The sequence below is a fragment of the Pseudonaja textilis genome, chromosome 2 (assembly GCF_049901715.1).
Source record: "Pseudonaja textilis isolate UNSWEBS1 chromosome 2, rPseTex1.2, whole genome shotgun sequence".
Lineage (NCBI taxonomy): Eukaryota > Metazoa > Chordata > Lepidosauria > Squamata > Elapidae > Pseudonaja > Pseudonaja textilis.
In genome coordinates, this window is record NC_141991.1 from 156,981,601 (window position 1) to 157,008,430 (window position 26,830).

At 39.1% G+C, this 26,830-nt stretch overlaps 1 protein-coding gene across 2 annotated transcripts in view; it reads right to left on the reverse strand.

Annotated features, from left to right (window-relative positions):
* Positions 1-246: 246 nt before the first annotated feature.
* LOC113444447 (uncharacterized) overlaps positions 247-26,830 on the reverse strand; it is a 37,810-nt gene continuing 11,226 nt past the window's right edge. Inside the window, exons 2-6 of one of the 2 annotated variants that reach the window (XM_026713224.2) lie at positions 21,350-21,643; positions 19,092-19,343; positions 15,549-15,632; positions 6,020-6,103; positions 247-3,231 (exon numbers count right to left, since the gene is read on the reverse strand). In XM_026713224.2, coding sequence (XP_026569009.1) covers positions 3,209-3,231; positions 6,020-6,103; positions 15,549-15,632; positions 19,092-19,343; positions 21,350-21,643 — 737 coding nt within the window. In that variant the 3' untranslated portion in view covers positions 247-3,208. The remainder of the gene's footprint in view (positions 3,232-6,019; positions 6,104-15,548; positions 15,633-19,091; positions 19,344-21,349; positions 21,644-26,830) is intronic. The other variant, XM_087926128.1, reaches the window with a different exon arrangement.

The following is a 26,830-nucleotide window of genomic DNA, read 5'->3' on the forward strand; positions in this document are numbered from 1 at the left end:
TCCTGATTTTTTCTTTTACAAAATCAGCCAGCCATGGCTATACTTTTCTTTCTAGCAGATTACATCCAAGAATACTCTGATGTTTACATTCTGAAGATATTAAGCATATACTCAGAAATATGTGACTGGAGTAACTGTGATTAATGCTACCAAATGACCAACATCTGATAAAAGTACTTAAATTGTGGCATTTACATAATAACTTCATCATTTGCCTCCAAGAACAAGACCTCAATCCCAGGTATATTAAAGTGAAATAGACACCCATTGAGTTTTTATTGTTGTTTTTATAATTATTTTACATTTATTTATAGTTGCTTTTATATTTATTTTAATAGAAACAAACCCCAATTTACAGTACAGTCAGAATTAACATTTTACAGTCCTGCTCATGTAACTTCTTTGAAAAGAAATATGGCATATTGGAATCATTGCACTGATTTTCTTTCCATTAGTGCAGATAAAAATGAGTGCTGAGTTTGCCCAGAGCAATGCACTGATTTCCTTGTATTCAGGTCTATTTGAAGATATCATTTCGGGAAAAAACTGCAACAATTTTGATGTCTCTGATATCTTTTTTATTTATTTATTAGATTTGTATTGCCACCTGTTCACCATGGTGACTCAATATCTGCTATATTTTTGGTTGCACCTATGCATGTATGCACAAACACACTTATTTATTCCTCTACTCTCTCTATCACTCATACTCCCAGAGTTAAGGTGTGGGGAGGGGAGATTTATAGAATTTTTGTATTGATTACTATCCAAGCACCAGCATTCCTTAATAAAAACCCAAAGTGCCATTTTAATTGTAGCTGCTGTAATAAAATTTGAAAGTCATTTAATTATTTTTTCTCCCTTCCTTTTCTTTTATTTGTATTGTTTCCTGCACCAAGAGGTATGGTGCCATATAATGAGATTTGGCTATATCTCCCTTTCTTATGTCATGCTTTTTATCTTATGGAATCATGTTGTTGGAAGTGATTTTAAAGGTCTAATCTCGTCTTTCTCCTCTTTGAAATAACTCCAATTTTGGGCAGTTCTTTCATATTACAGATGCAAAAACCTGTTCTCTTGTCATTTTGACTTCAGACCCATAATTAATTATTGCAATAGCTATACAGTAAGTGAAGAAAGACAAACATTTTCTACTGAATTATTAAACAATAGTCAAAAGATGAGTGATCATTTAAACTGGTGGAGGACTAAGATAATAAAGTAAATCAGTACACTGCCCTGTCAAATTGGCACTTGGCATTCTTAAGTCAATGCATCATTTAGAGAGAGAAATGTGCATCCGGTAGGGAACAGTGTAGCAACACAGTGGAGGAAAAAGGTAACGGCTGTCCAATTCATCATGGCACCTGAGCAGCAGAAACCTAGATTTGAGATTTTTCCCATAATTATGAGAACTAGTAACCAGCTTTACAAACATTTAAAATTTCAAAACTATCAGTGCTAACCAGGGCAGTGTTTATAAAATAAAAAAACCCATATATCTCTGAAAAACCATATGAGCTTTAGTAAAAAAAATACAAATGTTTCATTTCTGGCATACTTTTTAATTCTTGAAAAAGTCACATCTTTATGAATATTAGTGCAAACATATTAGAAAGAGGCATTAAATATGAAAAAGTTAAATATAAAAGAATTTGGTCTTCAAAGCCTCATATGCAAACTGGTGTAAAAGAGTGAGGAACTGTTCAGGACTATTAAAAATAGGCAGAAAAAATATGGTAAGGATGATGGCTTTTGTAAAGTTACATGGAAACCAAGAAACAGGCAGGGGTTGTCATGTCCAATTCTTTTTTTTTTTTTTTGAACAAATTTTATTGATTTTCCAAAACAATACACAGACAAACAAAACATAAAATATAATGACATAGGATTTTTTTTTTCTTAAAAAGCCAGTACAACAACTTATTTAAAGACAGAATTATTCCAAGTTATCACATTTCCAAACAAGCACAATTTGATATATATATTTACCTTATCTGTTCATCTTCATATCTTATCCCAAACTTCTCTTTATTACTTCTTTTCCTTCTATTTATTCAAATTATATCTCTTTAACTTTAGATTGTATACATTTTTTATATCCATCTGTCTTATACATTTTCATTATTCTCTTCCAATAAAAAACAAACAAACAAGACATAAAACATAAAAACATAAACATCTTTTCTGAAAGTTGCTTGATCCCAGGTTAAAACTCATCATACAGACACCTCTTCAAAAATCATGTTCCTTTTATATATCATTCCATATCTTATTACCGTTTTCCATTTTCTATATAGCTTCTTCCTTTTTTTAACTCTCTTAATTTTATTCTACTCATCTCAGTTCAAATCATGTCCAATTCTTAACATCAGAATTCTTCCATCTCCTGGCTCCATCCCATGTACAATTTTGATTTGTTTGAATGATTTTGATTAGCTCTTTCAAAGATCCCCCCCCCCCCCAAAAAAAAGTATCCATGTTATTATTTATTTATTATTGACAATAGCTCAAACATAGAATTGACAGTCTGTGCAGTTAGAAGGCATTGTCTTGTTATGGACTTATTCGTTTCTTAAATATTCAAGTTGATCTGCTTTAGAAAAATATGAAGAGGGTGGGCAAGAGGTGTATCAACCTCAGGGTGAAGCTCTGCTGTTAAATCATTCAGTTGGTATGATTCTTCCCAGAGAGGAAGAAAGATCTAGCTGCTGGTGTGCTCGGTCTCAGTTTTGAAATCCCATTCCAGAACATCACAGGCAATAAAAACATCATTGGAACTTCTTGGTTTATTTTATTACTGACTGTACCCACTGGTGTTTTTTGTTTGTTTGCTTGCTTGCTTTTTGTTGCTAAATATTCAGCAATTTTAGGATGATTCAATGGTTTTGAAGGAGACAACAATTCTGAGTTTATTCTATATCTCTTCTTTCTTTTGTTCATTTTCTTACTGTCTCTTGTTTGTTTTCATAGTGGTACATAAAAGAGCTCATGAAATAAATAAAGCAGTCCATAACTATTTAAAATTCCATAATAAATTAGAACATGATATGAATAAAATAAAAACAGTTGAAAAGCAACATAAAACCAATTACAATTCAGCAAAATTGATAAAAGGAGGTAACGTATGAATTGGATTGAAGAGAGGCTGCAGAGGTACTTTCGTGTTGTCACCTTTCATCCTTGAAAAAATTACCTCTGACTCCTTTCAAGATTCAAGCCTAGAAGTTTCTGAAACAAAGAATAACAAGTAGGAATTGTTTAATCTGGTTCTGATGTAACTAAACTTAAATCAGGAAGGCAAAATACATTGGCTACACTAATACACTTACCTCAGAGCTACAAGGAACGGATTGAAAAGAAATTGTTCCCACAAGATGAGGTTTCTACTGTTTTCAAAATTGAATTCAATTAAACTAAATAAAAATACATTTTTATTTCTTTTATTTTTTAAGTCATTAAATTTAATATTTTTTAAAAAAATTGTAAAAGAAAAAAGAGATCCAGTGACTAAAATTAAACCAATTTGTTACCAAAAAATAAAAAGCAATTTATAAAACTATTTTTTTAAAAAACTGAACTTTTGTATTTTTTTAAAATAAAAAAAATGTAAATCTTTAAGACTTACATTTTTAAAAGAAAGGACCCAAAGTTAGTAATTGAGAATTCACAACTTTTCTATACCCTTTCACAATTACTCAGAGCTGAGAGGGGTTTTTTATTCCTTTTATTCCTTTCGCTTCTTCCCTCTGTGGAATACAAACTATATCTTGAGGGCAATTTGAATTGCATTTGATGTATTACATTTAAAGTTCACTTCAACATTACAGGTCGCAAAATGTTAACAATGAAGTTAAAACCAGAGGATGCAGTATTGAAAAACATGTTTAAATTTTAGTGGACTAGCGAAATGTTGTGGACAAAGTGTTCTTGGATTCAATAAGGCATTTGACAAATTAGACCACAACTTATTTCTTGATAAAATAGAAAAATGTGGGATAGATAGCTTCACCACCAGAGGGGTTTGTAGCAACCGGACTCAATGCATAGTCCTCAATGAAACTACATCTACATGAAGGAAAGCATGCAGTGAAGTTCTCCAAGGTTCTATCTTAGGGCCAGCACTATTCAACATGATTTGGATGAAGGGATAAAAGGAGAACTCATCAAATTTGCAGGCAATATTAAGCTGGCAGGAACAGGCAATACTCCAGATGATAGGCTGAAGATTCAGAAAGATCTTGACAGATTTGAACACTGGGGGCTATCCAGGGGTGGGATTCAAATTTCTTAACAACGGGTTCTGTGGGCATGGTCAAATTTGTGGGTGTGGCTGGTGTTCATGTGGCTGGGCGTGGCTTGTATATAAATATTGTAAATATATATGTAAAGATTGAAATTTTTTATTTTAAAAAGAGCAACTTTTACCCAAAATCAGGCAAAGCAGGCAGGCAGATTGAGCTGCTTGCAGAATCACAGCTTTACTCCCAGATCTACCTTTCTGCAATCTTCTGCCTGAGTCTGCACTGAAAAATAGAAGCTTCAATCCTAAGGAAGATTCAGCTCTGCTCTCAGGCCACTTCACCTTCCCCCAACCCTCTGAATGCCACCCCTGACTGGGCCTCAGGAAAGACTCCTGGGTGGGGTGGGTGGGGAGGGGAGGGGCCAGCCATGGTATGATTTGCCGGTTCTCCGAACTGTGCAGAATCGTAACAACCGGTTCTATAGAACTGGTCTGAACTGGTAGAATCCCACCCCTGGGGCTATCCAGAAAAATGCAATTCAGCTGCATGAAAAGAAAAGTTTTACACAGGCAAAAAAGTCCAAATGCACAGATACAGAATAGAATATAGAATATACTGTACTTGGCTCAACAGCAGCAACTATGAAAGGGATCTAGGAGTCTTAGTGGACAGCCACTTAAGTATGAATTAGCATTGTGCTGCAACTGCCAATAAAGCTACTGCAGTCCTAGATGGCATCAACAGAGGAATAATGCTATGATCACTTGAAGTGTTAGTACTGCCTTGCTGAGGCCACACTTGGAACAATGAATCCAGTTCTGATCACCATAACACAAAAAAGATGTTGAGACTTTAGAAAGAGTACAGAGAACAGCAACGAAGAGGATTAAGGGTCTGGAGGCCAAAACATATCATGAATGGTTGCAATAACTGAGAATGTCTAGTCAAATGAAAAGGAGGACTAGGGTGACATGATAGCAGTTTCCCAATATTTGAGAAGCTGTCACAAAGAAGAAGAGAATTAGCCTTTTCTCCAAAGCACCTGAGGGCAAGACAAGAAGTAATGGATAGAAGCTAATCAGGGAGAGATCCAACCTAGAACTAAGGAGAAGGTTCGTGCCAGGGAGAACAATTAATCAGTGCAATGGCTTTCCTCCAGTAGTTGTGGAGGCTCCATCACTGGAAGATTTTAAGAAGAGACTGGACAGTCATTTGTCTGGAATGATAAAGAGTCTCCTGTTTGGATTAGATGACCTCCAGTGTTTCTTCCAACTCTTGTCATTCTGTATTTATTCCCCTCTCTGTTGTGCTTTATTGAACAGTGATGCAACATTCCTCACCTTCACGTTCTTCTCTTTTTCCCATACTCTCCAATTCAGATTTAGTAAGTGACTTTCTTTCTTATTCTGGCAACTCAGAACTCTCTTTCAAATAGGAAAAGTGAAAACAAAAAAGGAACCATTCGAAACTCTAACCATACTTTTAATCACAATGATTTATCAGCATAATTTTGAGCACAATTATGGTTGTAAGTCTACCTGTACTTATTTTGGACTCTGGTCTCTCTCCAATCTTTCATTTTTAAGGAAGATTATTCAGAGAATAGTGGCATACAGTTTGATTGATTAAGATTCAATTGTTTTAGAAGATGCTTAGAACCTTCCAATAAACTAACAAATGAAAGTAAAAAAGCAAACATTTCAAAAGAAACTCAAAAGCATATTTATGCAAGGGGAGGTTATTATGCAAATGCAACAAAAATACAAACTTATTACCTTCCTTATAATTTCCTCTTGCATTCTTTGCTGCAGATTCTGATTCATTAAAGGTTCTTTTTCTCCGTGTTTTCAGATACTTCACTAATAGAAAACAAAAGGAGCCAAATGAGAATAAACCATTAAATAGTACTTATTAAAGAGAATTCTGATGATAAAATACAGTAAATGTTTGCTCTTTAGTTTGCTTTTAATGTTGATGTTTACATGTTTCAAAAATTAGTATGTTTCACGCAGGATTGGGGCCAGCCTAATGTTTTAGAAAATGATGTCCCCAAAAGCAGGTGCTGCTGCAGAAAGGCTCTCCTGTGTCCTCTCAGATGACATTCCTTGGTAGATGGGAGCCATAAAATGCCTCTCCTGCAAGACCTGATGGGTAGATGTAACTGGGGAGAGATAGTCACCCCCAGCCCATGTATGGCTTTATAGGGTATTGCCAACACCTTAAATTGAACTTGAAAGCAAACTGGCAGTCAATGCAGCTCATAGCGCAGATGTGTAATGTGTACTGATCAAGGAATGAGCACAACTGTCCATGCCACTACATTTTGCACTGGCTATAAGCTTCTGGATGCTTTTAAAGGCCAGCCCTATATAGCATGCATTTCAATAACCTATTCTGGAGGTGAACAGGGCATGAATGACTTAGAACCTTTTTATCTAGAAATGGGTGCAACTGACACCCATTTATGACATCCATAAAGTCAAGGAAACAATCAATCCACTAATGGGAGAAGATGGCAAGGAAGTGATGGGCAGCAAGGAGAAAGTTGAGCTGCTTAATTCATTCTTTGCATCTGTTTTCACACACACACACACACACACAAAATAGCCCAACCTATCAAAATCAGAACCACAAAAGACAGCCTAGGAATACAATTTAAAATAGGCAAGAGAATGGTAAGAGAACACATGTCCACCCTAGATGAGTTCAGAGCATCAGGACCTGAAGGAGCTGGTAGACATGATCTTGGAACCATTAAACCATATCTTTCAAAGATAAAGCACTGGAGAAATACCAGAGGACTAGAAAAGAGCTGATGTAGTTCCCATCTTCAAAAAAGAGAAAAAAATGGATCCAGGAAACTACAGCCCAATCAGCCTGAAATCAATACCTGGGAAAGGTATTGAATACTGGAAATACTGGAAAAGATACTGGAAAAGATAATCAAGCAACTAGAAGCTAAGTGATCATGTGAAACAAATCTTATTTCATTCTTTGACTAAATAACTAAATTAGTGGATCAATGAAATGCTATGGATATATTGTAGCATAGTTGGATTTCAGTAAGGCATTTGGCAAAGTAAACCACAACCTACTTCTTGGTAAGCTAGAAAAATGTGGGATAGACAGCATCATCAATATATGGATTTGTAACTGGCTGACAAACCACACTCAACATGTAGTCCTTAAGAGAAATACATTTACCGTGTTTCTCATATAATAAGGCTGGGTCTTATTTTTTTTTGAACCCCGAAAAAATGGCTAGGCCGTCTTTTCGGGGGTGACTTAATTCCCCCCCTTGCATCTTCGAGCGGGTGGCAACGGCTTGGATGTTGATCTGGGCGTTGGTGGGGCACTTCGTATTGGGGTCAACGCAGGCAGCACCATATCCGGGTGTGCAACAAAAGTACTTCCTAACGGCAAGCCCCTGCCACCATTCCCCCCATTTCGCATGTTTTAATATAGGCCTTAATTTGGGGGGAGGGGCTTAATTTCATTTCATGCCTATGAAACATGCTGGGACTTCCTATTGGGGGAGGCCGTATTGTTGGAGAAACAGGGTACATGGAGGAAGTAAGCAGTCAAGTACCCCAAAGTTCTGTCTTAGGCCCAGTACTATTCAATATTTTCATAAATGATTTAGAGGGAATAGAAGGGGAATTCATCGAATTTGCAGATGACACCAAGCTAGAAGGAATAGCCAACACCAAGATCCGTAAGGATCTCAATAGATTTGAACACTGGGCCCTATCTAATTAAATAAAATTCAATGGAAAGAAAAGTAAGGTTTTACACTTAGGCAAGAAAATCAAATGTGCAGGTATAGAATTGATGAAACCTGGCAACTGCGAGAGAGATCTTGGAGTCCTAGTGGTAAAAGTCATGTCTGACTCTCTAGGGCATAGTGTTCATCTCCGTTTCTTCGCTGAGAGAACCAGAATTGTCCAAATATATTTCCATGCTCATGTGGCCAGGATGGGTATGCACCAAAAGCACATGGAACCACTGAAAAGCACCCTTCCCAGTGAAATGGCACTATTAACCTACTTGCATTTACATGCCTTTGAACTGCTAGATGGGCAGGAGCTGGAGCAGGAATGGGAACTCACCTCCTTGCATGGTGCTCTGGTTTTGAACCCAGGCTATCAGCTTATCAACTGATAAGCTCAGTGTCATTAACCACTGAGCCATAGACAATCACTTAAGTATGAGCCAGCAGTGTGCTGCAGCTGTCAAAAAGCCAATGCAATCCTAAGCTGCATCAACAGATGGATAGAATCAAGATCATGTGAAATGTTAATACTGCTTTATAATGCCTTGTTAAGCATTATAAGTGTGGTTAAACATCCAGTTTTGGTCCCCACAAAAATACAAAAGATGTTGAAAACCAAGAAAGAATGTAGAGAACAACAACAAAGAACAAAGAGGGCTGGAGGCTAAAACGTTGGAAGAATGGTTAGGGTTAGGTAAAATTCTTGTTATAAACATTGGCAGGGCATACATTAAATAGAAATATTTCCAAAAAATATGGGAACTCGGAGGCTTGTTATGTTATGTGAGACTGTCAAGATTTTTTTCTTCTGCAGTGGTCTGTCACCTGCCCAGTTTAAGCACAAGGGTGCTTGTAGAGAAGGGGAAGGGGAGTTTAAAAGTCTTAGAATTATTTTTTTTTTTTAGAAAAAACTTTATTAATTTTACTTTTAAAAGAAAACAACACAGCTACAAATTATGTACAACAAAAAGACAAACAGGTCTTGGCATAGGCCAAGAGGGAAAGAGAGGAAGGCTTGAGAGAGGAAAGCGGGAAAGGTAAGGGAAGTGGGGGAAGAGTAGGGAAAACAATTGTAATAAAACCATATTTTTTGTGACTGTCTGTAAGGTCCTTTCTTCTTCAAAACTATCATTGGCAGTGCTTTTCTTTATCTCTGCTTCGGAGGCCCTTGGCCTTGATTTTCCTAGAGGTGATCTATCTTTGGTTTAGCCTATTATACAAAGGATTCCAATTGTTATAATAGGTTGAGGATTCTTTATTTTTTAATGCTTGGGTTAGTTTGTCCATTTTGGCGCATTGTAAAATTTTCTGAATAACCATAAGTTCAGTGGGGATAGAAGGTAGTTTCCAGCACTGGGCAAATGCCAGTCTGGCCATGGTTAAGATATGGATTGTAATATACTTAGATTTTTTGGATATTTGCTTATCAAAAATTCCTAGAAGGAAGGACTCTGGTTTGTACTCAATTTGTTCCTTGGTTATTTCCTCTAGCCAGCGCCTAATTTTTTGCCAGTACTTCTGGGTTTCCTTGCATGACCACCACATGTGGAAGAAGGTACCTTCTATGTTTTGACATTTCCAACATTTGGGGCTTGTGTTGGAGTGCATCTTCGCCAATCTCGAAGGGGGCAGGTGCCATCTATAAAACATTTTATATGAGTTTTCTTTATAAGCTGCTGATTTCATGATCTTAATGTTCCTGTTCCAGATCCTTTCCCATTCTGCTAGGGTAATGCTCTGACCCACGTTTCTGCTCCACGCAATCATATTTCCTTTGACAATTTCTTGTTCTAGTTCTGTTTCTAATAAATGTTTGTAAAATTTAGATATATTTTTTTTACTCGGTCCTAATAGAATTTTGTCTAAAGTCTGTAATTTATTGTAGATTCCAAATTCCTTAATGTCTTGTTTGTATCTACTATGAATTTGAAGGTACACCCACTGATCAATTATAAATCCTCGCTCTTGTAATTCTTGTCGTGTTTTCAGCTTTCCTTGTGGGTCTAATAAATTTTCGTACTTAATCATTTTAGTTATGTCCAAATTATTAGGGTGTACTATCGCTTCCATTGGAGATAGCCAAATCGGTATTTTTAGATAGAGTTTTTTACGTACTTTTTTCCAATTAGTTAATAAAGAGACCCTGATAAGATGCCTATGGAAATATGATTGTCTGGGTTTCATAGTTTCCCACAGAAAGGCATGCCATCCTTTCTGCATATCGTGGCCTTCTAATACTAGTGTTCTTTTGTTGGTTAGATTCACCCAATCCTTTATCCATAGTAGGGTGGCTGCCGTATGATATATTTCCCAGTTTGGCAGGGCTAACCCTCCTCTGCTTTTCGAATCTTGTAGGGCTTTTACATTAATCCTAGCTTTTTTCCCCTGCCAAATAAATTTCAACATTATCTTGTTTAATTCCATAAAAAAAAATTTATTTAATTTGATTGGAATTGTCTGGAATAAATATAGAAATTTTGGCAGAATATTCATCTTAATCAAAGCAATCCTGCCCAATAAGGAAAGTTGTAATTTACTCCAGGAATCTAAGTCTTTCTTGGATTGTTGGAGAAGTTTGTCATAGTTGTTTTCTTTTAATGATTTGCTTTGTGGAGTTAGCCAAATTCCTAAGCATTTAATTTTTTTTGTCACCTGTATTCCCATTGTTGTCTCTAGCTCTTTATTCTGGTCTCCTGTTAAATTTTTAGTCATTAATTTCGTTTTTCCCCTGTTAATTTTAAATCCTGCGACTTCTCCAAATCGTTCTAGTTCTTCTAATAAGTTATGTCCTTTTTCTATGGGCTCCTCCAGAAAAAAAACCAAATCATCAGCGAAAGCTTGTACTTTATACTCTTCTGATTTGATCCTCAGTCCTCTAATTCTCGAATTTTGCCTAATGTACATCAAAAGAGATTCTAGGGCGAATATGAAAAGCAGAGGGGAGAGAGGGCAACCCTGTCTTACCCCTTTTTCTATTTTTATCGGGCCAGTTTGTTCCCCATTTATTAGAATATTTGCCTGTTGGGTGTGGTAAATTGTAGTGACGACGTTTTCAAATCTGGTGCCGAGGTTCATATTATATATTTTTTGAATTAAGAAATGCCAATTTAAATTGTCGAATGCTTTTTCAGCGTCCAAAAACATAAATGCAAATTGTTTTTCCGGATGGGCTTCATAGAATTCTGAAATGTCTATCACTGTTCTTAAATTATTCTTAATTTGTCGAAATGGGAGAAATCCACTTTGATCTTCATGGATATATGTGTTTAAAACCTGTTTTAATCTATTGGCTATTATAGAAGAGAATAGTTTGTAATCTGCATTCAGGAGCGAAATTGGTCTATAATTATTAATAAGTCTGTGGTCTAGGTCCTCCTTCGGGATCAGCGAAATTAAGGCTCCCCTCCACGAGTCCGGCATCATGGTTGCTAAGAGTACCTCATTAAATACTTCCAGCATCAGTGGTCCAATTTGTTCTATGATTGTTTTGTAAAGTTCTACCAGTATCCCGTCCGGTCCTGGCGCTTTATTGTTACTTTGCTTCTCTATTGCTGACTTCAGTTCGGACAATGTTATATTTTTGTTTAATAATTCTATCTCTTCCTCTCCAATTGCTTTATCATTCGCTTCCTCCAGGTATTTCATTATTTTATCCTCACAGACTTCTTCTTTTTTGTATAATTTCCCGAAGTATTTAAAAGTGATCTCTTTTTTCTTCTCTATCTCCTCTTGCAAATTGCCCCCCTCATCCATTAATTGGTGTATCAATCTTTTTTCTTTTGTTTTCTTAAGTTTGTGGGCTAACCATCTCCCTGGCTTGTTTGCATGCTCAAAGTAGATTTGTTTAGTCATTTTCAGACTAATCTCCAATTTTTCTTGTTCCAGTAAATTTAGTTTGTGTTTAGTTGTTGTTAACTGGTTCTGTATTCTTTGGTTTTTGGGGTTCTTTTGTAGTTGGGTTTCTAAATCCTTAATTTCTTGTTGTAGGCTACTTTGTTGGGCATACTTTCTTTTATTTCTCATAGCATTGTAAGAGATTGTTATTCCTCTTATAAATGCCTTCAATGTGTCCCATATATTTTGTTTCGAAGTTAGATCATTATTATTTTCCTTTAAGAACTTCAGTTCTTCTTTCAGTTTGTTAGTATATTTCTTCTTCTTTTATTAAATGAGTGTTAAGAGTCCATCTTTTCTTTGGTTTTCTTCTACCTCTCCAGGTTATTTGAATTGGGTTGTGGTCAGCCCAGTCATTTGGTAAGATTTTGCTATCTTTGATTTCATTAATTAATTCACCGTTTATCCAAGCCATATCTATTCTTGTCCAAATTTTGTGTGGGTTAGAATAATAAGTAAACTGTTCTTTTTTGGGGTTTAATTTTTTCCAGATATCTACCAGATTCATTTCATTCATCATATCCTTACATGGCTTAGAAAATTCTCTTTTTCCTTTTTTGTTCTTACTCCTGTTACTATGATCCTTCCGGTAGTCAGCAATAGAGTTAAAATCGCCAATCAGGAAAATATTGCCATTTTCAAAATCTATTATTTTTTGGTTGAGATGTTTGAAAAATTTATCTTGATCATCATTTGGGGCATAGATTACTACCAGTAAAAATGTAATGCCATTAATCGAGATTTGTACCACCAGAGTTCTTCCTTCAGGGTCCGCCCAGATTAACTCTGCTTTTAAGTCATCTCTCACATAGATTGCAATACCTTTCTTTTTGTGTTTATCTGCTGGTGCTGTGAATAATTTTCCCAGTTTCGGACAATCTAGGAATTTCTCCTCACTTTTCCTAATGTGCGTTTCTTGTATGCAAATTATATCAACATTTTGTTTTATTAGTTTGGTTGGAATCCTTTTCCTTTTAGCTCTTGAATTTAGGCTGTTTATATTGATGGAAAGAATTTTCCTTCCTTCGTCCATTTAGTTAAGTCTGCCTCGCTTTTTGTCTCGTAACTATATGGCTCTCTTCTTGTGGTTGATATGGGGTTGTTTCTTCTCTTTCTTGTTGTAAGTTGTCTTTCCCTTGAGTTTGGACAGATCTTTCTTCTTTGTTCCTATGGCGGTTACGATCTTCCTGCATGTTCCTTTGGGCTTCCTCCCTAGTGTGTTGATCCTCCGTGGTTGTTAGCTGTTCTAGGAAGTCTTGTGCTTGTTCTATTGAATCCATTTTAATTTTTCTTCCCTTCCACGATATTAGCATCCCTTCTGGGATTAGCCATTTGAATGAGATTTCTTTTTTATTTAAGTAATTGGCTAAAAATTTATATTCTTGCCTTATGGCCCTCACTTTTCTTGGAATCTGCTTAAGAACTATGATCTCTTTGCCCTTATATAATATTCTCTCATCTCTGGCCATTCTAAGTATTAGGTCTCTCACGCATCTTCTTGAAAAGCGGATATGGATCTCCCTTGGGCAATTGTGACGCCTTGCATAACTGGTGTTCACCCTATAGACTTCGTCGAATTCTTTGAGTAAGTCCTTTCTCTTTTTCAACTAGTTCAGCCAACAAACCTGCCATTAATTGCTCTAGTTCTTCATTTTTGGATTCCTCCACATTTTGGAACCTTAGGTATGCAGCTGCTCTGTCCATCTCAAGTTTGGACCAAGGAATCTTCCATTTCTCTATTAACATTTTTAAAGTCTTCCTCAGTCCTTTCTAGGTTCCTCTCCGCTTGTTCTGTCCTCCTCTCTATTTCTTTTATTTTTATTTCAGTTCTTTCCATGGCCAATTGCATTGTCCCAACCTTATCTTCAACTCTCTGTATATCTGCTCTCATCTCCTCTTTTAATTTATCCATTTCTTCCTTCAGTTCGCTAATATCAGCTCTGGTCTCATTGTGATTCCTAATCATAATCTCCTGCATTCTAGACATTGATTCTTGCAGGGATAATAATGTCACTTGTAGATTGGCATTAGTGACAGTCGGTTGTTTTAATCCTGTCAAGGTCTCTTCTATAGTTTTCTGCGTTGTTGGGGAGGCAGTTGCCAAAGTTGTCATCAAGATCTGGGTGTTCTTCCTTCCCATTTTCAGGGCCGTGGTTGTTGTGGAAGTCATCTCTGATAAGATTTGTTTTTGCAATTGGACAATGTTAAGAATATTATCCCAAATCACCATTCGATGTAATAGCCCTTTAAGTGTGATTACAAGTCTATTTGCTAAGCTTACACACCAAGTTATTTTAGATCTCTTTCTTCGGCCCAATCTGTCATTCAGGCAGGTTAAATTCCAATTCAATAGAGTGTTATCAGATACTATACAATACTATACAATAGATATTATACAATAGAATGTTATCAAATATTATGTATTATGTATTATATATTATTCTCTATATTAAGTTCATATACCAGAGTTAATTGTATTTTACCCCTAATAAATCATTACCATATCAAATCAAACTTGTTTAAAGCAAACAACCAACTCTAGAATTTCTCACTCTATATATACCTTTGTCCTATAATGTATATTAATATTTAAGGTTCCAATTAATCTGAGACAACCCTATTTAACAGACCTTAAAAATTTTGTATATCCAAGAGAGTCTAATCAGTAAACCCTAATAACTATAACAAGCAGTTTGCCTTTATACTTGTATTTATAACTATTATAGAAAGAAAGGAAAGACCAAGAGAGAAAGGGAGAGAGAGAAAGAGTGCATGAGGAAAAGGGTCTTTTCAATTTTGGGGAATCACTAGACACGTATCTGTGGGATTAGTTCCATAGAAAAACAAGTCTGAGTTGGGGCTGGCGTTTTAGTCTTATAGTCTTTCCTCCTGGGCGCACCAAGGGAGCAGGGGGAGGAAGTGCTGACTGATTGCTGTCAGCGCTCAGCGCTCAGTCTTTGCCAGGCTTCCGTCTGTCTCTTCCTTCTTCTTCTTCCCTCTTCTTCTTCCCTTCTTAGAATTATTTTCAAGCTGTTCATAACTGTAGGTTTCCAAAGAAAGAACTAAAAGCAACAATTACAGCAGGTAGACAAAAGGAAGGATGATTTCTTTTAGCTTGACAGAAGATGTTGCTGTGAGGAGAGCAGATCAGATGGGACATGTAGCAAAGGAAGCAGGGAGCCAGACACACTATAGCCAAAAAGAAGAACCGGGAGGGAACCTGAGGCAGCGGAAGCCAAAGAAGAATCTGCAGAAAAGAGCCAGCAGAGAGAAAATGCAGTTCTGAAATCTAGGCAGTGGTAAAGCTAAGTTGGGAAGGAAGTGAAACACTGAAAGATTTTTATAGTATAAGCAAAGTAGCAGAAATTTAAGTAATTTACTTAAATTCTAAGAATTAAGGCATACATTGCATAATCTGCACTTGGTTACTCTAGATAAATGTGTTTACAAAATGTATACAGACAGCTTGTAAGTATAGTACTTTGTCCTATATTTACACAGTATTAAGCAGCTTTTCTTCTGCTTGCTAGCTGTCTGTGTGTGTGCCTGGGTCTGTGAACTTAGAACAAAATTCAGAATTCCATGTTTATTTCCAGAAAAAGAGTAATAAAAGTAGTCAAAGCAAAAAATTCACTTACTTATGTAGAAGTAAACTATCATTAGAACTGGAATTATTGCTATTGCAATTAATGATATTCTACTTCTTGATTGATGAACAGGTTCTTAAAAAGCAAATTTGAAAATATTATGTTGAAAGTCATTTAAAATCAGAAAACAGCCTTATGTTCATGTGCCCAAAATGTTAAATTTAGCTTTTTTCACTGAATCTTTCAAGTTTTCCAGACAACATAAATAAGTATTAATTATATTGCAACAGAATACAACTTATACCAAAAAATTCAATTAACAATTATTTAGATATGAACACAATAATGTACACATATAAAAGGAGGGAAAATGAGATTACATAATAATAGAAGAAACAAACATACAAATTGAAATGAGATAATTCAAACAAAGAATTGTCTCCTACAATCATAGAATTAGAAGGGGCTGTTTAGTGCTGAGTCCTCCTCCTGTCTTCCAGGGAATCTAAATTGTTGTCAGATAGTCCTCAACTTATGATCAGAATTGAATTGCAAACAAATTTTCTATTGTTAAGCAAGACTGTTGTTAAGTGAATTTTGTCCATTTTACAACCTTTCTTGAAGTTGTGAAGTGAGTCACTGTAGTTGCTAAGTTAGTAACATGGTTGTTGAGTGAATCTGGCTTCCCTTGACTTTGCTTGTCAAAAATTCACATTCACATGACCCTGGGGCACCGCAACTGTCATAAGTACATGACAGTTGCCAAGTGGCCAAATTTTGATCAAGTGACCATGAGGAAGCTGAAATTGTTGTAAGTGGGAAAATATTGCTTTTTTCAGTGCCATTGTAATCTCAAACAGTCACTAACTGAACTGTTGTAATTTGATGACTCCCTGTACTGCCATATTATTAAGACATCACTTCTGAGCCTATTTCTGTTATTCTCTTATTCCAGATTGGACAGAAAAAATCTATACACAGCTTCTTTTGGCTGGTAAACATCATAAGATAGTTCTTTCTGTTGTAAAATTTACATTGATAGCGTGTAGAATTCATGCATTGTTGATAGCAAAGTTAACTGTGCATATCTATAGGATTTTGTAACACTGTTGTGTGTGTTCTATCCTTTCTTTCAGTGAAATCTGGATGAGTGATTCATATAAAGTTTAAATTCAACTTTAATACACATGATATAGTGTAGTAATCAGTGGTGGGATTCACATTTTTTTACTACCAGTTCTGTGGGCGTGGCTTGGTGGGCGTGGCAGGGGAAGGATACTTTAAAATCTCCAGTCAGAGGTGGGATTTGCTGGTTCTCTGAACTACTCAAAATTTCCGCTACCGGTTCTCCAGAACTGGTCAGAACCTGCTGAATACCACCTCTGGTAGTAATGCCTAATGCCCTGCATGACATTTTGTACAAATGGGATAATACAAATGTCAAAAGGTGACAAGATACAGTAAATCTATGATGTCACAATTCAAACTCAGCATTTTTATATAACTCTGATGTACTTAAGGAAGGAGCTAGGCTTGTTTCATGATGCTACATCTCTTGTCATGTCTGTTTTGGTTTTTCCCATTGATGCCACTGCTTCTTAGACCATTTACTGACTTAAGACTATTTTAATTTACTGACACATTAAGAGCTATGAATCTGAAAGAGCAACCACGCAGCCATGGAAAGATAGAGAGCTATATGGCTCCTGCTAGAAAAGATTGTCATTGTATATCATTTTCAATATTACAGAATTAATATCTCAACAGAGGGACAAAACAGAATTGGTAATATTTCTGTTGATTTCTTTGTGCAGGAATATATATTTCAAATATTGCTTATATTTAATTTTTACCTTTTAAAAATATAGTATTTGCATTATACTCCCAACTCTTCCCCAAATTAAGGGATGACAGTCATAAAAAGGGAATTTTTGTAAATGGGTATTAGGATAGCCCAGAGTTTTAGTTGAAAATTTGCTCCAGAAAGAAGAAAAAGGTAATATCACTTTTACATGAAAATAGGGACTTAGAGAAATATTTTGCATGTTTTGAATATGTGTGTTTTCAAGGATGTTTGTATGTTTTATCATGTGCCAGCACATAACAGTGTTGATATGTATATTTTGAGTATTACCTACTGATTAATATATTCTGTATATTCAGAATATCATCAGTTCCCTTTTTGTGAAAGCAGCTTTTTATTTGTTATCTCTGGAAATAAAGATTCTGTTGATTTCATTGCTAATTTGTCTTTTTAAACTTTTAAATTTTTATACTTTAAACTATGACTAGAAAAGAAAATCATGGGTTTAAGAAATACTTTTTCCTATTGAAGCTTAGACCCTCAATTCTACAGCATCCATGTGAAAGAGGGAGGCAAACAGGTCAAAACGACAGCCTCAGTTATTTGATGAAGCCCCTCCCCTTTTAATGTGCCCTTTCACTTTAGATTCTTACATTCTTCATTTTTTTCCTTTTAGCCTAAATAGCAGTTTGCCTTTGCTTTTGTGGGAAATGAATATTTAGTGACTGAACATCTCCACAATGTCAGTCATCTCATAAATCTGAAAATAAACCATTGACAACAGATAGCCCTTGGCTTACGACCATTCATTTAGTGACCATTCACTTTTCAACAGCACTGAAAAAAGTGACTCAAGACAAGATTTAACAGATAATCAGAGTTGGAAGGGACCTTGTAGGTCATCTAGTCCAACCCCCCACCCAAGCGGGAGACCCTACACCATTTCGGACAAATGGCAGTCCAATCTCTTCTTGAAAGTCTCAAGTGATGGCACTCCCACAACTTCTGAGGGCACGTGGTTCCATCGGTTGATTGTTTTCATGCTTATATCCACCAGTCCTCACGCTTACATCCATTGCAATATTTCCTCAGTCATATGCTGAAAATTTCGGTGCTTAGCAACCAGCATGCATTTATGCTGATTGCAGTGTCCCAGGATCATGTAATCACCATTTGTGACCTTCCTTGCCAGCTTGCAACAAGCAATGTCAATGGGAGAAGCCAGACTCACATAACAACCTCGTGATTAACTGACAACCACTTAACAAACTGCACCACTTAGCAAAAAAGTTACAGAAGTTGGGTGCAATTCACTTAACAACTGTCTTGTTTAACCATGGAAATTCCGTCCTCAATGGTGGTCATAAATTGAGGACTATCTAACCTGACCATTACAACAGTGCTGAAAGCAATGACTTATGACTGGTCCTTGCACGTACAACTGTCATAGCATCCCTGCAGCCATGTTATTGTGATTTGGGTGCTTGGCAATCATCACACATTTACAACAGTTTCAGCATCCCACAATCATAGAAATTACCATTTGTGACCTTCCCAGCTGGCTTCCGACAAGAAAGGCAATGGGCAAGCTTACAGAGAAAATCACAAATCATGGGCACATGATGCCTTGTTTAACAACTGTGGTGATTTGCTTAATGACTGCAGCAACAAAAAAAAGGTCATAAAATTGGGTGCAGTCACATACTGACCATACTGTTCAACAATGAATTTTCCAGTATTTATTACAGTTTTAAGGCAAAGACTATAACCATAAAAATCTCCAAGCCTACCTTCTACCGGTATAATACAATCACTCAGATTGATGAAATTGCTGGCGTTTGAATTGGAAGCTACAACATAACATGTAATTTTCTGAAAATGGTTTGAGTTCCTCTGAAGCTGAATAACCGAATTCTTCACAGAGATTATTTCTTCATTTCTGCTGACATCCCAGGAGTATGCCAGAGGTAGATCCTGACTTGCTGATGTACAGTTTAATTGAATGGTATCATTGTTAACAGTGCAATTTATATCAGGCCGTACTGGAGATGCAAGAGAAGGACAGAGTGATAAATAAAATAGAAGTTTGAGTTACATGTATAAGGTTTACATGACAATATTTCTATGGCTTCCTTTAAATTAAGTTTTTAGCCAAACACACACACACACACACACACACACACACACACACACACACTTCTTAGAACAGGTACTCATTTTTCTACTCAAAATAAAAATATGTCTTTCAGCTCTCTCTCCTGATCAAAGTGCTTTCAAACTCTAAATTATTAAGTTGTGTGGACAAAGACTTTGTACATCAGTTAAATAAAACTGTTCATTGCATATGATTTTGTTTTTTAATGAACTGTTGGGATGGCACCAAGACCTAAACATTCACAGATGGCTTAATTTAGCTGCACGACTATCTGCCGGGCATTAAAAAACAACCATTAGTGAAGGAAACAATTAAGACTTATATGTAAAAATGTATTCAATAGACTCCTGGCATCTGATGTAATCACCAAAAGAAAATGCATGTTATTCAAGTGCGTATTACAACTTTTTTAGGCTTGATTATTTTGTTATAACATTTTTATATCATCAAATTACAGAATGTAATATTGATGTTTGCCATTTATCAGACCACAGTGTAATTACCTTGAAATGCGTATTTCAGAAACCAGATAAGACCAATCCCTGGTAGAAACTAATTTAACTAATTTAATTTAATGCCATTTAATTCTGTTTTTAATTATGTCTCTTTTATATGGTTTTATGGTTTTATCTGTACTGCCCTGAGTCATTTAGAGAGTGAGATGGGCAGTGTCTAAATTTGATAAAACACAACTTTAGATATGTCCAACTGTTCCGTATAAGGCTGCTTCTGTTGCAACCCAAACCCATAAAAACAACCTGAAACTGCCAGCCAATCATTGATTTCAGACCTAATGTTCAGGTTAGGAATGGAGACGAGAACAGTTTTTCCTCCAGTGGCTTTCTGTCTTGTCGCTCTTGATGGGATGCACCAGAAGCTGGCTGTTTAGCACAGCAGATAGATGGAAGCAATGCTGGGAACAACGTGTTCATTTCCTAGCTGTGTGTTTCCTGGTCCTTGCAATTCCGGCCTTGCTTTGGACTGTGCGGTGGGATTCAAAAAAAATTATTACTGGTTCTGTGGGCATGGCTTGGTCGGCCATGGCGTGGCTTGGTGGGCACGGTAGGGGAAGGATACTGTAAAATCTCAATTCCCTCCCCACTCTTGGGAAAAGGTTACTGCAAAATCCCTATTCTCTCCCCAGCCCACTAACCTGCTTTCCAGCTCCATTCTCCTGTGCACAGCAACAAAAGAAGAACCAGCCGATCAGCTGGGACTCGAATAGATGGGGGCAGGGCCAGTCAGAGGTGCTATTTGCCGGTTCTCCGAACTACTCAAAATTTCCGCTACCGATTCTCCAGAACTGGTCAGAACCTGCTGAATACCACCTCTGCTTATGGGCTTTGGAGTCTTCTTGATTCCTAAACCCTATTGCAGGTTTAATTTTCCTGGTGTACTTATCTTTGGGAACTTTGGGAACAATGAGACTTGTGGACCTATTGGCCATTGCTCTGTACACTAGCATTGGTTTGCTTTGGGACAGTTCTGTTTTTGGTCCAGGTGCTTCAGTGAGTGGTGCGCTGGATTTATATTAGTGAATATTATTATTCATATCCACGGAATTTAAAATTATGAATTTAGTGGTCCCTGAGATCCAAAAGGTTGGTGACCCCTGCACTAAACCACCATCATGTGCATGTGAGTGAGTGGGTCAGTTCACAAAGTCTTGACCAAAGTGAAAAACTTACATTTTAATTCTCTTGGGTTTTACATTTATGTCAAATATTCATTTCTATAGTTATAAAGTCTATTAATACAATTATATTACACCAGTACAGAATATGGCATGTTACTTTACATTGTGCTAATGTAAGCATTCATGTAATGTTAATTTAAAATGAAAATGGATGTTTTATACCTCTTTAGTATATGATCTAGCATATTGCTGCTTACCTAGTATTTTCAGATCAAAACAGGTTTCTTTGATTTCCTCATTAATGAAAATTTTTGCTGTGTAAGTTCCAGTATCCTCCTTTGAAAGGTTTTTGAGAGACAAATTGCCAGAGGAAGAATCAAAACTCCATCTTTGTTTTTCCTTTTCAGAAGGAATACTGAACCTGGAGCCAACCACTATATCTTCTCCTTTCTTCCAATAAATACTTGTTAGGCTGCCATTGCCTGCAACTGATGGTGCCAAAACAATATCTTCTCCTTCAACACCAACTATGGATATATGATTACTGCAATCTACAATCAAAGAAATAGAAAAATAGAATATAATCGGCCTGTGATAATCGGCCTTATCATATCCATCATATTGTATGCTTTTTTAGGTTAAGCATATTGTAAAAATACAGAAAGGGAGTAAGTAGTTGTGCTCTGACATGTGTGAGACTGTGCATTACAAAGAATAGACCAGCAGTCTAGAAATTGTAATATGAAGCAGATGAGGTACTAAGAAGACTCATGTCTGCATACAGAATTTCAGAAGGGCGAGGTAGGTCAGTTCCAATGGCTTTAAATCCTGAAGATGGGAAGGTACCAAAAAGACAATAGCTGCCTAATTTTGACAAGAGGTAAAAATGGGAGGAATATACAAAGGCCATCATGGATACACAGAGACCTCTGAAATGCTGAACATAAAAAGGGACAAAAATAAGAAATAGGAGGAGAACATAGTGTCTTACCAATTAAATATGAGCCAACAGTGGTGCAGCGGTAGCCAAAATGCAATCCTAAATTGCATTAACAGAGGGATACAATCAAGATCAAGTGAGGTACTGTTACCACATTATAAAGCCTTAGTAAGACCACACTTAGAGTACTGCATCCAGTTTTTGGTCACCACACTATAAAAAAGATGTTGAGACTCTAGAAAGAGTGCAGAGAAGAGCAACCAAGATGGTTAGGGGACTGAAGACTAAAACATTTGAAGAGCGGTTACAATTACTGGGCATGGCTAGTCAAGTGAAGAGAAGGACCAGGAGAGACATGATAGCAGTGTTCCAATATTTGAGGGGCTGCCACAGAGAGGAAGGGGTCATGCTATTTTCCAAAGCACCTGTAGGCCAGATGGATGGAAACTGAACAAGGAGAGATTTAACCTGGAAATAAGGAGAAACTTTCTGACAGTGAGAACAATCAACCAATGGAACACCTTGACCTTGGAAGTTGTAGGAGCGTCATCACTTGAGACTTTCAAGAAGAGATTGGACTGCCATTTGTCAGAAATGGGGGTTGGACTAGATGACCTATAAGGTCCCTTCCAACTCTGTTAATCTGTATATAGACCTGTATATTGTAGAAAGACATTATTCAGGATGCAAAAAGTTACACAAGTATGTTGGAGAAAGAACTGCCTCCTAAGGCATCAATCCCCAACCTTTTCAGCTTGGCAGCCTGGCCCAGCATGGTATATGTTTGAATGGAGGTGCACGCACACACGCATAGTTTCATTTGAAGAGGCACAAGCGGAGGGCACTTGTGCTCATGTGTGAAACTCCACTCTGTGCAAGCACCTGCCAGTCACATGACTGGAGCTTTGTGCACAAGCGCAAGTGCCTCCACTCACACAAGTGGCATTTTGCGTGCCCTTACCCATCTCTCCCATGGCCTGGTTTTGAATAGGCCACAGTCTGGTAGTGGGCCGTGGCCCAGGAGTTGGAGACCCCTGTCCTAAGGGAGAGCAGACATGAAGAATTTGCAGCCTAAGGTTGGGTAGGCAGAGTGACAGTTTAGCAGACAGCTAAGTCTGAGGGAGGAGCAGGCGTAGACTTCCTCAAATCAACAGCATGAAATTTGAAATGTGTTGTGGAGCGATGGTAAGGAAGAGGCATGAGACCAGAGCGTACAACTAACAAGGCTTTATTGCGGGGAATAAAGGGTTGTCGCGTCTGCTTGCTAACTTGCAGACTAGTGGGCGACAACGGGCTGGCTCTGCCCGACAGCCGGCTTATATAGCCAACTGTCAAACGGAGCCAACCAATGGGAGCGGCTGGTGCTCCCGCTCAAACAGCGGACCTGGTTGGGAACCCCCACCAGTTCCACGGACATAACACTCCTTTTCCCCAGCTGGGAACATGCGTAGTCCTGCAGGTAAGCTGGCTGCCTGCGCTGGCGACCAGAGCGTCTTAGTTCGGGTGAACTGTTGGCTGGCGACAAGTCCAGACCCTCGGGACGTGCCTCGACGGTCGTCGGGGCATGGGCTTGCTCTGGCACGGTGTCCTGCGAGGTTGGTGAGTCCCCTTGCTCGGGCTGACCCGGGCGAGTCTCGTGGTCCGGTTGGCAAACTGGAACGCTCGGCTGCTGAGTCGGTGACCCTGGCCGGAAACTCGGGTTCTCCAGTAGACCTTCCTGTTCGTCGGGGAAGCCCGGGTCCCACAGGGAGCTTCCGTCTGGCACCGGCAGGGAGACGTTGGCACTGGCAGGTCGAGTTGGGTTGGTATCAGCCGCGCGTCGCCTTCTGAGTTGGTCCACGTGCCTTCGCCACAAACGTCCATCTTCCAGGAGGACCCTGTAGGATCTTGGCCCTGTGACTGACACGATTTGGCCTGGTACCCACAAAGGATCCCCTGCATAGTTCCTGGCGTACACCAGGTCTTGCAAGGCAAAGTCTCGGACCAGACTGTCAGACCCTAAAGGGGTGTCTGGGCAGTAGTGGGGGTGTAGCCTGTCCAGGGTGGTTCTAAGTCGTCTCTCCATTAAAAGTTCGGCGGGAGATTTGTTAGTAGTGGTGCAAGGTGTCGTATGTTGGCTAAGCAGGAAACGAGACAGTTTAGAGTGCCAGTCTACCTGGCCAAACCTGGCGAGTGCCTCCTTGGCTGACCTTACCGCTCTCTCTGCCATCCCGTTGCTAGCGGGGTGAAAGGGAGCTGTAAGGACATGTCTGATGCCCAAATTAGCCATGTACATACTGAACTCATATGACGTGAACTGCGGGCCATTGTCAGACACCAGCGTGTCTGGAAGTCCATGGGTGACAAACAAACGGGTCAGGGCTTTGACTACTGCTTGGGTGGTGGTCGTGGGAAGCAAGGCCACGTCAATCCACTTGGAGTAGGAATCCACGACCACCAAGAAAGTCTTGCCATGCACTGGTCCAGCCAGGTCGATGTGAAGGCGAGACCAAGGGGCACTAGCACTTTCCCACCTGGTGGGCGTGGCGGCGGGCGGGGCAGCCCTGGTTTCTTGGCAGGGTTGGCAAGAGCTTACCCAGTTGGCGATTTGAGCATCCATGCCGGGCCACCAAACGTAGCTGCGGGCCAATGCCTTCATCCTTACGATGCCCGGATGGCCCTCGTGAAGCACCTTCAGGATGGGTACTCGAAGGGTGGCTGGGATGACTACTCTTGTGCCCCACAATAGACATCCCTGTAGCCTCGACAGTTCCTGCTGGCAGGTTTTAAAGGGAACAAAATCAACTGTACATTGAGTTTCTGGCCACCCCCTTCCCACCCAGTCCAGAACCTGGGCGATTATTTTGTCTTTTTTGGAGTGCGCCGCGATGTCTTCGGCTGTCACTGGAAGTTTGAGTTCGTTGACCTCAAAGATGGCGTGAATTGGTGCAGGGTCCTCGACTGGGACTGGCAGTGGGCAGCACTGAGGGCATTGGCATGACTCAAGTTCTTGCCAGGACGATGCACCAACTTGAATGAGTAGGCGGCCAGAAACAAAGTCCATCTGGTCATTCTGGGTGAAAGTACCTGCGGGGTTTGCTTATCTCCAGATAAAAGTCCTAGGAGAGGTTTATGGTCAGTCACAAGTTCAAAATGGTGGCCAAACAAGAATTCGTGGAACTTCTTAACTGCAGCAACCGCAGCCAGGGCCTCTTTATCGATTTGGCTGTAGTTCCTTTCTGCCGAGGAGAAGGTCCTAGAAAAGAAGGCAATTGTCGCCTCGGAGCCGTTGGGGAGTCTGTGGCTTAGGACAGCCCCAATCCCAAAAGGGGATGCGTCAGCAGCCAGGACCAGAGGAAGGCGTTGATCGAACTGGACTAAAACCGCTTCCGATGTGAGTAATGATTTGACTGATTTGAAAGCGTGGGCTTCTTTGGGTCCCCAATGCCATGGTGAGTCTTTATCTAAGAGTCTATGTAGGGGTTCAGTGACTGATGCTTTGTGCGGGAGGAATGAGGCATAAAAGTTTAGAAGCCCCAGAAAGGCTTGTAGTTCAGTCTTGTTGGTTGGTGTGGGTGCCTCGTGGATGGCCTTCACCTTGGACTCAATTGGGTGGATGCCGGAGGCGTCTATCCTATAACCCAGAAAGTCCACCTGCCTAGTGGCGATGGTGCACTTCTCCCTTTTAAGTTTCAGGCCATGCTGCCTAAACTTCTCTAGCACTGTCCTGACCCTTTGAATGAGTTGAGGTTGGCTCATAGCTGAGACTAAGATGTCATCGAAATACGGGACAACCCCCGGGAGACCTTGGAGAATCCGTTCCATGAGTGATTGGAAAATACCCGGGGCCACACTGACCCCGAATTGGTGGCGCTTACATTTGAATGCCCCTCTGTGTGTGACTATGGTTTGTAATTCAGCTGTCTGATCATCAACAGGGAACTGTTGGTATGCCTGGGACATATCTAACTTGGCGAAAATGGTGCCGGGTTCGAATGTGTGTAACAGGTGCTGAATAACAGGGACGGGGTATGCGCTGACCTGTAAATAACGGTTGAGGGTGGTTTTATAGTCTGCGCAGATTCTTAAACTGCCATCCTTCTTGAGTGGGGTGACTATGGGGGTCTCCCATTTGGCGAAATCAGTAGGTTCTAACACCCCTTGTTTAAGTAGTTTGTCTAATTCTGCGTCCAATTTAGGACGGATGGCGAAAGGCACCCTGCGTGGCTTAAGGCAGAGAGGAATTGCCTGGGGATCTACGGAAAACGAGATGGGGGTGCCCGAGTAGCAACCCAGCTCGCTGCTAAATACGTCAGAAAATTCAGAAAATAATGTATCTACGTCAGAAGTTGAGACAGCATGGATCCCAGTTACACTAAGGCCAAGGGAAGGAAACCAATCAAGTCCCAACAGGCTGGGGAGGGCACCATTAACAACCACTAAAGGCAAATGGCCTTTAAAGGCTTGGAATTGAATGAGGAACTTGCCTTTCCCGAGGACCGGAATGTTCTTGCCCTGATAGTCCCGCAGTGTCAGGTGGCATCTTTGGAGCTGTTTCCTTGACAGTCTGGGCTGGATCTTCTTCAGAGTGTCCCAGGAGATGATTGAGAGCGCCGATCCCATGTCTACCTCCATCCTGCAGGGTTTACCTTCTAGGAAAACAGAAATTTTAATTTTATCGGGGGGTTGGGAAGTATGGTTAGCGTGGTAGCAGGTATAGCAGTCCTCCACTTGCCTTTGGGGAATAGCAGGTGGCGGAGGTCTTTGAGGCAAGGAGCGCCCTGCTTGGCATACTCTAGCGAGGTGACCCTTCTTTTGG